The 12277-nt window shown below is 43.0% G+C and overlaps 1 protein-coding gene across 6 annotated transcripts in view; it reads right to left on the bottom strand.

Moving 5' to 3' along the window:
* Positions 1 to 12277, bottom strand: part of LOC143162320 (titin-like) — a 245966-nt gene that overhangs the window by 173973 nt on the left and 59716 nt on the right. For all 6 annotated transcript variants that reach the window (XM_076342523.1, XM_076342517.1, XM_076342519.1 and 3 more), the window contains 26 exons: positions 11768 to 12046; positions 11391 to 11669; positions 10980 to 11267; positions 10581 to 10859; positions 10199 to 10480; positions 9813 to 10091; positions 9424 to 9702; positions 9050 to 9328; positions 8644 to 8931; positions 8265 to 8543; positions 7844 to 8125; positions 7438 to 7716; positions 7016 to 7294; positions 6632 to 6910; positions 6219 to 6506; positions 5747 to 6025; positions 5257 to 5538; positions 4375 to 4653; positions 3985 to 4266; positions 3190 to 3468; positions 2777 to 3064; positions 2292 to 2570; positions 1912 to 2190; positions 1531 to 1809; positions 1140 to 1427; positions 720 to 1007 (listed from right to left, as the gene is read on the bottom strand). In XM_076342523.1, coding sequence (XP_076198638.1) covers positions 720 to 1007; positions 1140 to 1427; positions 1531 to 1809; positions 1912 to 2190; positions 2292 to 2570; positions 2777 to 3064; positions 3190 to 3468; positions 3985 to 4266; positions 4375 to 4653; positions 5257 to 5538; positions 5747 to 6025; positions 6219 to 6506; positions 6632 to 6910; positions 7016 to 7294; positions 7438 to 7716; positions 7844 to 8125; positions 8265 to 8543; positions 8644 to 8931; positions 9050 to 9328; positions 9424 to 9702; positions 9813 to 10091; positions 10199 to 10480; positions 10581 to 10859; positions 10980 to 11267; positions 11391 to 11669; positions 11768 to 12046 — 7320 coding nt within the window. The remainder of the gene's footprint in view (positions 1 to 719; positions 1008 to 1139; positions 1428 to 1530; positions 1810 to 1911; positions 2191 to 2291; positions 2571 to 2776; positions 3065 to 3189; positions 3469 to 3984; positions 4267 to 4374; positions 4654 to 5256; positions 5539 to 5746; positions 6026 to 6218; positions 6507 to 6631; positions 6911 to 7015; positions 7295 to 7437; positions 7717 to 7843; positions 8126 to 8264; positions 8544 to 8643; positions 8932 to 9049; positions 9329 to 9423; positions 9703 to 9812; positions 10092 to 10198; positions 10481 to 10580; positions 10860 to 10979; positions 11268 to 11390; positions 11670 to 11767; positions 12047 to 12277) is intronic.

Raw genomic sequence — 12277 nt, 5'->3', positions numbered from 1 at the left:
TGGAGAAAAGAAGGCAAAGACAACTAAAACTATGTTCTGCTAACTCTGGAGCCTGCTGCGTCAGACAGCTGGAGCCGTAAAAAGCACACGAAGGATGATTGTTCCACCGAAGGGAAATTTTGCTGTTACCTTTGGGGGGCGGAAATATCCCCAGGCCAGCATGAAAGATTTGACAAGCCCTTCACCCCCAGGAGCAGCAGAAACACGGTAGGCATAGTTTCACTCACTTACGTACACATCTTTAAAACATATTTCTGCATTAAGAACTTAAGTGATTCATAGTCTAGATTTAATCAGCAATTCAGAACTCCAATTGAAATCTTTAGCAAATTTGAAAGTCACCAATGCTGGCCTAGAAATGCAAGGTAGTTGTATTTACCACATCACTGTTTTCCATATAGTAATTGCTATGTGTGAATACCACTGTGACTGTAGTGTAATCACTAATGACAAAGTAAAAAGCAGGGTGAGTGCAACTCTCCATACAAACAGCTCCACAAGGGGACCTTTCCCCTTGGAGATTTTGCAGGCACACAAGGCTTCTACTGTCATGCAGTATGATAGGTGAAGGTCTCCACATTGTATATGTCTGCTTTCTGGAAAGCTACTTTCTGTATATTTCCAAACTGGAAAGGGTGCAAGATAAGACTCAGTAACAAAGCGGTCTCTTTGCCCAAGAAAAAGAAAACACACAAATGAAGGTGACTTAATCTTAATACCTTTGACACTGAGTTGGGCTGAGCAAAAGTCTTTCCCAGCTTCGTTACTAGCTTGACAAGTATATTGGCCAGAGTCTCCTTTACCCACTCTGAGCACTCGAAGGTGAGCTGTGTTGGCTACAAATGTAATATTGAAGTTTCCTCCAGTTCTGATTTCCCGACCATCCTTGGACCAGGTGATGTGTATTGGCTGGGCTCCGGTAACATGGCATTCAAAGTCAGCACTTTCTCCAAAAGGCACATCAATAGATTCTGGTTTGGTGTCAAAGACAGGTGCTTGCTTGGGTTCTAGAAACACAAGAAAACAGTGTAATACTCATACCTCATGAAAAAAATAATCCAACACACAGATACCATTGCATGCATGAAATGGGAAGGGGGATCCTGTGATCCAGGCAAAAATTTTGTAAGCCAACACACCTGCCACTGTGAGCCTAGCACTTGAGGTGGCAGTGCCCACAGCATTGGTGGCTGTGCAGGAGTACTGCCCGGTATGATTCATCTCAGTTCGCACCAGTTGCAGCACTGCAACATTATCTGCAAAGGATGTGTGCACATTGTGGTCATCGCTTAGCAGCACACCATCCTTATGCCAAGTCACAGTGATGGGTTCTGAGCCATTGAGCCGACACATAAATTTAAGGGGTAAACCAACAGGGTGCTCGATGTCCTTTAATTTTCTTGCAAAGGAAGGTGGTCGTATGCGCTCTAGAAGAAAGCAAGTAAAGGATAAATATGCCCCAGTAAGAAATTTTTTTATAGTTTTGCAAGAGCAAAAGAATTTGTAGCAAGCTAATATAAAAATCATCACCTTGAACTGTTAAGAGAGCCTTTGTAGATGCAGTTCCTACACTGTTTTCTGCCTTGCAGATATATTCTCCACTGTCGTTGCTACCCGCTTTGTTGAAAATAAGTGTAGCAATGTTGTCTTTAAAGAACACTTTGTACTCAGGAGTAGACCTGAGTTTTGTATCACCTTTGTACCAAGACACCGTGATTTCTGGTGTTCCAGCAACGCGGCATTGCAACGTTGTATAATCCCCAACTGACACCGCAAGAGGTTCCAAGTGTGTAACAAAATAGGGAGGTTCTAAAAAAGAGAAGCAATTAGATAGGCTCATTATAGTGCCAGGCCTTGGAAAGCATACACCAGAAAGAACAGGCAAGAAAAAGAAGCAAAGGGAGCACACACCTAGGGTAGAAACTACAGCCTCACAAACATCTCTTCCTGCCTCATTTTCAACATGGCAAGTGTATTGTCCTGCATCTTCTTTGGTGCTGTCAAGTATTTCCAGGATGCAGGATTTCTCCGTGGTGGTGATGCTACACTTCTGAGATTGAGTGATGGTGTGGCCGTTCTTCTTCCATATCACAGAGATGGGCAGGCTGCCTGTGTAAGTGCCCTCCAGGATGATGGGCTTGCCAGGCTCCACATACTGGTCGCTCAGTTTCTTCACAAAGACAGCCGGCTCTAATGAAGGGTAAGAAGTCACAAATGTTGAGCACAGCAGGACAAATGGAGGGGAGGAAACAATATTTTAAGATAAATAGAGAGATGGAATCTTTACAAACCTTTTACTGTAAGGTGTGTTGTACAATTTGCCCTGCCAGCATCATTAGTCACTAGACAAGTGTACTCTCCGCTTTGAAGAGGAGTTACATCAAATAACTCAAGCTCCACAATGGAGTCCTCCAAGTAGATATTGCATTTGTCCCCTGGCACAAGCTCATTGGCCCCTCTAAACCAGTTCACCTTAAAAGGAGGGGTTCCTCTGATAACACAGGTAAAAGTGATGCTTGTGCCTGGCAAGACATCCAGAGGCTCTGGTGTCCTCTCAAAAGAAGGCGGTTCTAAACACACAAGAGAAAAAGAGAGATAAGACAGGTTGCTACAGCATAACCCTGGCATTTCCACACACCTACTGAAGATAAAGAACAAAATCTTTATTTTCCAGTCAATAATTTTCCTCGAGTATATTTACAAAAGACCATAGGCAATTTCAAGAGAGAAAGAGAAAAGAATAGCTCAGAGAGCTTCCTGACCATTATATACTGACCTTGTACAGTCAATACAGCACTGCATTCATCTGAACCAGCTATGTTGGTAGCTTTGCAGGTGTAAGTTCCAGTATCTGAGTCACTCAGTGAATTCACTTCTAAAATACATAGGTTATCTGAAAAGGAGATTTGATGTTTTTCCCCATTGACTAACTTAAGTCCATTTCGGAACCAGGCAACAGAAATAGGAGGTGAACCCGACACTTTGCATTCCAGCAATGCTGAGGAACCCAGGACACAAGGGGTTTCCTTTAGTTTTCTTGTGAAAGAAGGAGGAATGATTCGATCTGCATAAAAAAACATAATGAATCCCTGGTTAGAGAGAAAAGGAGGGAAGGAATGGAAGAAAGGAAAGAGAACATGACCAAAAGAAAGATTTTGTAAAAGATAGAAGACAAGCAACCCAACCAACCTAAAACATCAACCGATGCTGTGCAACTGCTTTTCCCCACGTCGTTCTGCACTGCAAAAGTGTACAATCCACCATCTTCCTTTTCTGCATCCATAATTTTAAGTGTAGATACTTTATTGAGGAAAGTAATTCTGTATTTTTGGCTGCTGGTCAGCTCTTTGCCATCCTTGAACCACCCAGTGGAAAGCTCTGGTGTGCCTGCCACTTTGCACTCCAAAGTACAGGCATCTCCTATAGTAACTCTCATTGGCTCTGCTTTCTCTACAATGACTGCAGGCTCTGGAAGGAGAGACAGGTAACATGTATGGTGAAAACAGGATTTGATTAATACTAGCTATGAGTATTATAGCACTATAAGAATAGGCTTACACATTTGATACTAAGGATATCTCAGTTTGTTGGTCTGGGGAATTTTTTCAGCTCTGTTTTTTCCACGCTTTATTCTACTCTAAACTGGAGATTTCAGATGCTCTCCATAATGAAGTAAAAATGTTTTTAAACTCCTAGGAGAGAAATGCAACTGTCTGTCCCTCTCCAAGCAGGCATGAGCAGAAGGCATGACTTAGAAATCCAGTCAACTGGATCCCATCACAGTGTAGAGGCCTGTGGTTCCTTTCACCCCTATCCCTGGACAACTGGAAATAAGGAACCTGACTACTGCTTGTTGGGGACACAAGGATTCTCTGTCTTGATTGTTTTGAACTCAGCAGCATAAGCAAAGCATACAGCTGACATTAAATAGCCAAGTTCCTAACTTTAAAAAAAATTTTTTATGAACTTGTGCGTTTCACCAACCTAGAATAGTTAAGGTAGCCATGCACTCGCGACTTCCAGCATCGTTTCTGATCTGACAGATGTATTTTCCAGCATTGCTTGTCTCTGTGCGCACAAGTTGTAAAGTTGCGACATTTTCCATAAATGTGATCTTCGTGTTTTCACTTTCTCTAATAATTTCCTCTTTGTCTTTAAGCCACTGCACAGAAATTGGCTGGGAGCCCTCCACTCTTGCTTGTAACTCTACTGGTTCACCAACCACAACAGTCATGCTGTTTATTTTAGTCAAGAATTTTGGTGGTTCTGAAGAAGAAATATGCAGTTACAGTAAATACTCACAGTGCCTACGTAAAGAAGAGCAATGCAGTGCCATTGGGAGCACTGCAGAAGGCATATGTGCCAATACTTTACCTTTCAGCTTCACAGTGCAAAAACAAGTGTCACTTCCCACATTGTTCTGTGCTTTGCACTGATATTCACCAACATCTGCAGCTTCAACATTAAGGATGCGAACGCTTGTATGGTAGTTCTTAGATGTAACCTTATACTTCTTACTACTGCGGATTTGTCTCCTGTCTTTGTACCAGGTAACGTCAAACGGTGGTGTTCCTGAAATCTCACATTCCAGGTTAACCTCAGTTCCTTTGAGCATGTCTACGGGAGAGGGCTTCCTGCTAAAGACAGGAGGTTCTAACAAGGGAAGAAAGGAACATTTTTAGAAAGGAGTCTGGAGCTCTTTGACCAGCAAACAGTTTACTGATACCAGCTTCTACACAACGAGACTGCTGAGAAAATCATCAGAATGGGCAAGGACTTTCCTCATTTTCTGGGCATATTATGAAATGATCTTGCAGGGAAGTGAGCATTCAGAACTCTTAGCTCCTCTGTAGAAAAGGTAAACAGAGGGGTGACCCTTGGCAGAGAGGGTACAGGTCTCATTTAACTGGTAGTAGTCTCAAATACAGGGTGTAAAACTGACACTGATCAGTTTGGGTCTGTTCTTTTTCTTCACATTTCAGCTCTTTGATATAACAATTCCCACTATAGTCTGTCTTGGATGTTGACAATCATAGAACTGGGGAACACCTAGCTTAGGACTCATCTGCATTAAGAACAACTTGTCTCTTGTTCAGGCCCTGGCAGAGGGGGTGAGGGGGCATCAAGAAACAAACATGACATAAAGAAAAAGGCAGTCCTGAAATAAGAAATTAATCTCATGTTCCTGTGGATTTCCGAGGGAAAAAACCACGAGGGAAAAACAGGACGTAGTCAGAGAACAAGAGGACAGCTAACCTTTCACTGTGACTTTGGTGCTACAGCTGGCCTTGCCGGCAGGGTTGTGAGCTTCACAGATGTAGTCACCACTCTCATCAGTACTGAGATGATTCATTTCAAGCACAGCCACAGAGTCGATGAATGATGTCCGGAATTTTTCACTGGCAACAATTTCATGGTCATTTCTGAACCACACTACTTTAATCTCTGGAGATCCACTTACTTTGCACTCAAGCCGGGCTGAGTCACCCTGTTTGACTACTTTTGCCGCCTCTGGCTTCTTAGCAAACTTGGGTGGTTCTAAAAAACCAGAAAAGTGGGGTCAGGAAGGTCTGAATTAATACTGGAAAAAAAAAGAGGAGAGAAAAGAGCCAAACAACTGTGGGTTCCAAACACAGGGTAGGAAATTCACTTGGCAGGGTATCAAAGACCACTGAGGTGGGCTTGGCAAAAAGGAAAGAAAAGAAATAGAAGAAAAGACTGCAACACAACAAGAAAGAGTGCACACCTGTTACCATCAATGTTGTAGTGCAAGAGTCACTGCCAACGTCATTTGAAACGTGGCAAGTGTAGTGCCCACTCCTAGAAGTATCCACCGAATAGAGGGTTAAGAACCCAGTTGACCCTTCAATCCCAATGAAACAAGTTGGACCAGATACAAGTTCTAAGTCTTCTTTGAACCACTTTACTGTAAAGGGTGGTGTTCCTTTTAGTGTGGCCTTAAACTCCACTGTGGAATCTGGAATAGCTTGCTGGCTTTCAGGTTTTACTAAGAAGCTTGGTGGCTCTGCAGTTTTTAAGAAAAAGAAATATTCAGTTACATCAAAGATGTCTAAGAATGAAGAAAATTAGTGAGGTTAGCATGGAGACCAAGTTTTCAGCATTAATATTAAGAGGTATGGGAGTGTTATGTTAGCATAAGATTTAAGGTATTTTCCCAGCATCTATCACAAATAAGAAGTAGTAAAAGATTTTCAAACCTTTCACAGTCAGAACAGCACTGCAAGAATCGTTCCCGGCAACATTAGAGACACTGCATGTGTAATTTGCACTGTCTTCCAGCTCTAGATTAGCAATCTCGAGTGACACAGTGTTCTCATGGCACAGGCTTCTATATTTTGCACTGTCAGTTATCTCTTTCCCATCCTTAAACCATTTTGCAGTAATGGGGAGTGACCCAGAAACTTTGCACTCCATTTGGATAGAAGATCCCAGAACGGTATCCTTTTTGGTTAGCTTTTTGATAAATGCAGGAGGAATTGATTGATCTGCCCAACACAAAAAATGGCAAAAACACGCTGGTTACCTTCTTGCCTCTCTCTCACAAACAGATTTTTTTTTTTTTTATTCCTTCCCTGCTGGATTGGCGAATTTGCCAAATGACAATACAAACCTAGCACAGTCAGAACAGCTTCACAGGTGCTACTTCCAAAGTCATTTTCAACCTTAAAACTGTATGTACCACTATCCTCCTTTGATACAGGTTCAATCCTGAAACTGGCCACATTGTTTTCAAAGCTCATTGTGTAGTATCTACTGGGCAGGAGCTGTTTGCCGTCTTTGTACCATCTTATTCGGAGCTCTGGTGTCCCAGCCACAGTACACTCCAAAGTCACAGGGTCTCTTTCAGTGACTTTAAATGATTTAGCCTTTTCTATGATCCGTGCAGGCTCTGAGGTATAAAGTGTATAAAAATGGCAGTTAGTTACACAGATAGGGGACTGACTTTCCAAGTACTCATCAAGGATGAGCTTGAAGGGTTACATCTTGTACACACCTTGTACAAAAAGCAAAGCAAAGCACTTCTCCAAGCCAGACTCATTCTTTGCCTGGCAAGTGTATCTCCCTCTGTGGCTGAGATCAACATTGGTAAGTTCCAGTGTGGCCACGCTGTTCTCAAAGGTAACATGGTGGTGCTCATCGTCTTCTAGTATTTTCTCATCTTTTATCCATGACACAGATAAGGGTTGAGCGCCTGCTATGACGCACTGGAAGAATGCAGTACCTTTCAAAATGCTAGTGACGTTCTCCAGCTTCTTGACAAAGGATGGCGGTTCTGTGGTGTGAGGTTTTGTTTGTTGTTTGGAAGAGAAGTCATGGAAAGGGAATAGGGGAAAGAGAGATCATATAAAGTCATTCTGGTCACTACAGTTTAGCTAGGGAATGTAATGTTTGGGGTATGCTTCCTAGAGGACTGACCTTTCAAGCTGAGCCTTGTGCTGCAAGAACAGCTCCCACCTTCATTTGATATAATACACTGATATTCACCAACATCTGAGACATCACAGTTAGTCACATTAAGAGTAAATATTGATTCTTTGGTGGAGATGGCATATTTCTTGCTGCTGAACATCTCTTTATTGTTCTTCAGCCACTTCACCTCAAATGGAGGAGTACCAATCACCTCACACTCGAGTGTGGCCTCCAAACCCTTCACTACCTCGGTGGGTCTCAACTCCCGAACAAATGTTGGAGGCTCTACAAAGAGAATGAGGGGAAAGTAGATAGTAACCTTGAATGGTTTTGAGGGGAGAATTAGTCTCCCCTACTCCATCACCCCAGCTATGTGGCATAGCTGGATGATGACAAGATGTTCAAAACCAACCTTTTACTTTCAGCTCGACGCTGCAGCTTTCACTACCTGCATCATTGTGGGCTTCACAAACATAAATCCCACTATCTGACACTCTGGCTTGGGTGACTTTCAAAGTGGCTAAACCATCTATGAAGGTGATGCTGTACTTAGCTTGGTCAGTCACTTCGTTCCCGTCCAGGTACCATGTGACGTGGATCTCTGGCGTGCCTACTACCTGGCACTCGAAAGTGGTGGACTGTCCTTCACGCAAAGCTACTACAGAAGTTGGCATCTGAATAAATCTGGGGGGCTCTAGAAGATGGACAGAAAAGGTGAGACTTTATAATATTCAAGGTGGTTTAAAGAAATACAAAGGTTTCCTACCCCCTCCCCCCCAAATTGCACAGAAAAAACAGAACCACAAAGATGAGAAGAACATGGGGTTGCACACCTTTTACAAACAGAGCTGCTTTGCAAGTTGCAGTCCCCACATCATTGCTTATCTGACAAGTGTAGTTCCCGGTGTCAGATGTCCTAGCTAAGAAGAGCTCCAGTACACTAGATGTGTCATCCTTCCAGACAGATCGATTGGCTCCAGAGAGGAGCTCCTGGCTGTCTTTAAACCACTTTATCTGCAGAGGAGTAGAGCCTTTCACCAGTGCTTTGAACTGAACCCTAGCATTGGGCACAACCTCTTGGGACTGGGGTTTTTCCACAAAATATGGTGGTTCTATAACATGTAAAAAGGAAGAAAGAGGATTACTCTGAGACAGGGGAATTCCAAAATTATGAATGAGAGACTTAACACAAGACAAAGAAGGAGCTCAAACCTTTGACTGTTAAGAACCCACTGCATTGGTTGCTTCCTGCCTTATTTGTTGCTTCACAGGTGTAAGAGCCACTGTCTGTGCCTTCCAGTTTATTGATTTCTAGAAATGCAGTATTATCATGGAAAGAGTATTTGTGCTTTTCACTTGCTGTTATTTCTTGGCCGTCCTTGTACCACTGGATACTTATAGGATGTGAACCAGACACTATGCACTCCAGGTGGACAAAAGACCCCTTAATGCTGTCCATTTTCTTGAGCTTTTTGGTGAATTTAGGTGGTATAATGAGATCTATCCAAGACAGAGTAAAAAGACAAAGTATGACATTTAACCTTGATTGTGGCAGATGTCAGCTCAGGAGAAAAGATTTTGTATGTAAAAACAATGATAAAAGAGAGCCCATACACACCTAGGACGTTAATGCTGGCAGAACAGCTGCTGCTCCCAACGTCATTGTGAACCTCAAAAATGTATTCCCCACTATCTTTCTTTTCTGCATGAAGCACCTTTAGGACTGAGACAGTATCTGTAACACTGATCTTATATTTTGGGCCTAGCATCAGTTCCTTGCCACCTTTGAACCATTTGGCTGTAATATCTTTTGTTCCCGAAAATTTACACTGCAAAGTTGCTGGGTCTCCCTCTGTCACATCTATTGACACAGCCTTGTCCACAATTGTAGCAGGTTCTGTTGTAAACAAGGAGATAGAGTGTTAAGGGCATCTGTAAAAAATCACAAGGGAACCGTCAGAGATCACTGCAAGCCCTCAGGGTAGGACCAACCTTTGACAGTCAGCAGAGCAGAACATCTCTGAATTCCCGCCTCATTTTTAGCCTGACAGAAATATTTCCCATCATGTTTCAGTTCAATAGACCTCACCAGAAGAGTGGCAACATTGTTCACAAAGGTCATTTTGATATTGTTGTCTTCAATCACTTCATCATTGTCTTTCAGCCAGGACACAGTGATGGGCAAGGAGCCTTTAATAGCAGCCTGAAACACGACCGTGCCCCCTCGAAGGGAACTAATGTTTTCTATCCTCTTCAAGAACTGTGGGGGCTCTGGCAGGAAGAAAGTGGCTATGTAAGTATGGGTCTGGTGCATGACAGTGTGGCATGGAAACCACACTGGGATAAGAGCATGCTAGTGGCATTCTGCACCTTGCACTAACCTTTCAGTGTGACCTCCGAACTGCAGAGGCAGCTCCCGACATCGTTTGTTACTCTACACTGATACTCGCCAACATCAGAAGCATCAAACCTGAAAACGTGGAGGCTAATCAAAGATTTCTCAATGCTTATTCTGTGCTTCTTACTGCTCCGCACGGGTTTATCATCTTTCACCCAAAACACTTCAAAGGGAGGTGTGCCAAGCACCTCACACTCCAAAACCACATCAGAATCCTTCAAGACTTCCATGGATTGAAACTCCTTGCTAAAAGAAGGTGACTCTACAGTGCAAAAGAGAGAGTGCAGTTTGTATTAATCATACTTTGGAAGCCTGTAAAACTGCACTGAGTTTAAAGAGACTAGCTGGGTGGCTGGATGTTACACACACCTTTGATTGTAACAACACTACTGCAAATATCTTTTCCAGCATCATTTTTGGCCTCGCAAATGTATTCCCCACTGTCTTCAGTCTCAACCTCTGTAAGATGGAGTATTGCCAAGGATTTTGCAAAAGACATCCTGTATTTGTTACTCTCTTTTAGCTCTCTATCATCCTTGAACCACGTGATTTTGATCTCAGGAGTACCAGTGACTTCACAGGTCAGCTCAGCGTATCCACCTTTCTTTACCAGATGTGTTGGCTCTAGCTTCTCCTTGAAGGCAGCAGGTTCTGTGGATTTAAGAAGAGTGTTCAGGACAAAGAAGGCAAGAAAGAGTGCCACTGGGTCAATCCAGCAGCTGAAAGTTTAAAAGAGAGTAAGAATGCAAACCTTTTACAAACAAATTTGCGCTGCATGTTACTGAACCAGCTATATTGGAAACTTTGCAGGTGTATTTTCCTGAGTCTGTTGGTTTGACTGCGTAAAGCTCCAAGTAGCTAGCTAATGCTTCTGTCATAATGTAGCAGGCTCCTCCTGTCACCAGCTCAGTATCATCTTTAAACCATTTCACTGTCAGTGGTGTTGTGCCTTTAAATGTGCCTTTGAAACGTACAGTTGATGCAGGCAGTACATCTTGGGATTCTGGTTCTACAGTGAAGCTGGGTGGCTCTAGATTGTGTTTAAAGGAAAAAATTGTCAAGAGTAAGACACATGGCCTGCACTTTGGGGAAGAAAAGTATTATCACATGAAAAGTAAAACTCCAAGAAATGTGAAACAAATTGCCAAACCTTTTATAAACAAAGTGCTACTGCTGTCTTTGCTACCAGCAGAGTTTGTGGCTCTGCAAATGTAGACCCCAGCGTCACTTGCATCTAAGTGTTTTATTTCCAGAGATGCAGAGCCTTCTGTGAAGTGTACTGTGTATTTGGCACTTGAAGTGATCTCAGTGTCCTGCTTAAACCAAGAGACAGTCATTGGAAGAGAGCCTGAAATTTTGCAGTCTAGGCGGCACGAGGTGCTAATGATGCTGTCAATATTCTTCAGTGGTTTAGTAAAGAATGGAGGGAGAGTGCGATCTGTTGAGAGTAAAAAGGATGAAAGAAATTAACACATAAGCAAAACAGGCATGCAGTTCTGCTTCTGGCTCTGTTGGGCTCAGAGCAGAGTAGCAGGGCTCTTTGCAAAGAGTCAGTACCAACCTAGCACAGTGAAGCTGGTAGTACAAGAGCTGATGCCCACATCGTTGGATATCTCAAAGGTGTACTCGCCACTGTCCTGCATTTCAGTGGCATAAAACTTGAGCTGGGCAATGTTATTTTTAAAGCTGATCCTATATTTTTTGCTGGCAGGTAGTGGCCTTCCATCTTTGAACCATTTGGTTTTTAGTTCTGGAGTGCCTGTGACAGTGTACTCCAAAATGGCTGGTTCCCCTGCTGTTACCTGGATCATTTCGGATTTTTCAATGATTTTGGCAGGTTCTACAACAGAATTAAACAATTGGTGTTAAGGACAAAAGGAAATTGCTCTTCCTCTCAGGTGGGAGACAATGCAGGGATCACAGTACTACTCCACTGACCTTTCACTGCTAGTTCACCAAAGCAGGACTGACTTCCTGCATCATTCTCAGCCACACAGGTGTACTTGCCACCAGAGCTCAGCTGGACACCAGTAATTTGCAGCGTTGCTAGACCGTGTTCAAATGTCACTCTCACTTTGTTATCATCTTGAATAATGTCTTTGCCCTTCATCCACATCACAGAAATAGGCTCTGACCCTTTCACCACAGCCTGTAATGTAATACTATCTCCAGCCAGAGCTGTCACATTTTCGATTTTCTTAACAAAAGATGGTGGTTCTAGTTCAAAGAAAAGGGACAAGAAGAAATACTTATTTCCCATTTCACATCATCCCATGAAATCTACTGCTTAAAGACAGTTTTATGAGACAGTATGTGCAGTACATGGCGCAATTCAGCGAAAGAGCAGGCAAGGAGAAGAGCTGCATTCCCCAGCTGGGAGCTAATGCATGGCCCTTTAAGCTCAACGTCCTTCAAATTCTCAGGTTTGACGCCAGATAAGAGTTAAGA

Source organism: Aptenodytes patagonicus, chromosome 6 (assembly GCF_965638725.1).
Source record: "Aptenodytes patagonicus chromosome 6, bAptPat1.pri.cur, whole genome shotgun sequence".
Taxonomy (NCBI): domain Eukaryota; kingdom Metazoa; phylum Chordata; class Aves; order Sphenisciformes; family Spheniscidae; genus Aptenodytes; species Aptenodytes patagonicus.
This window is presented reverse-complemented; position numbering and strand designations above follow the sequence as displayed.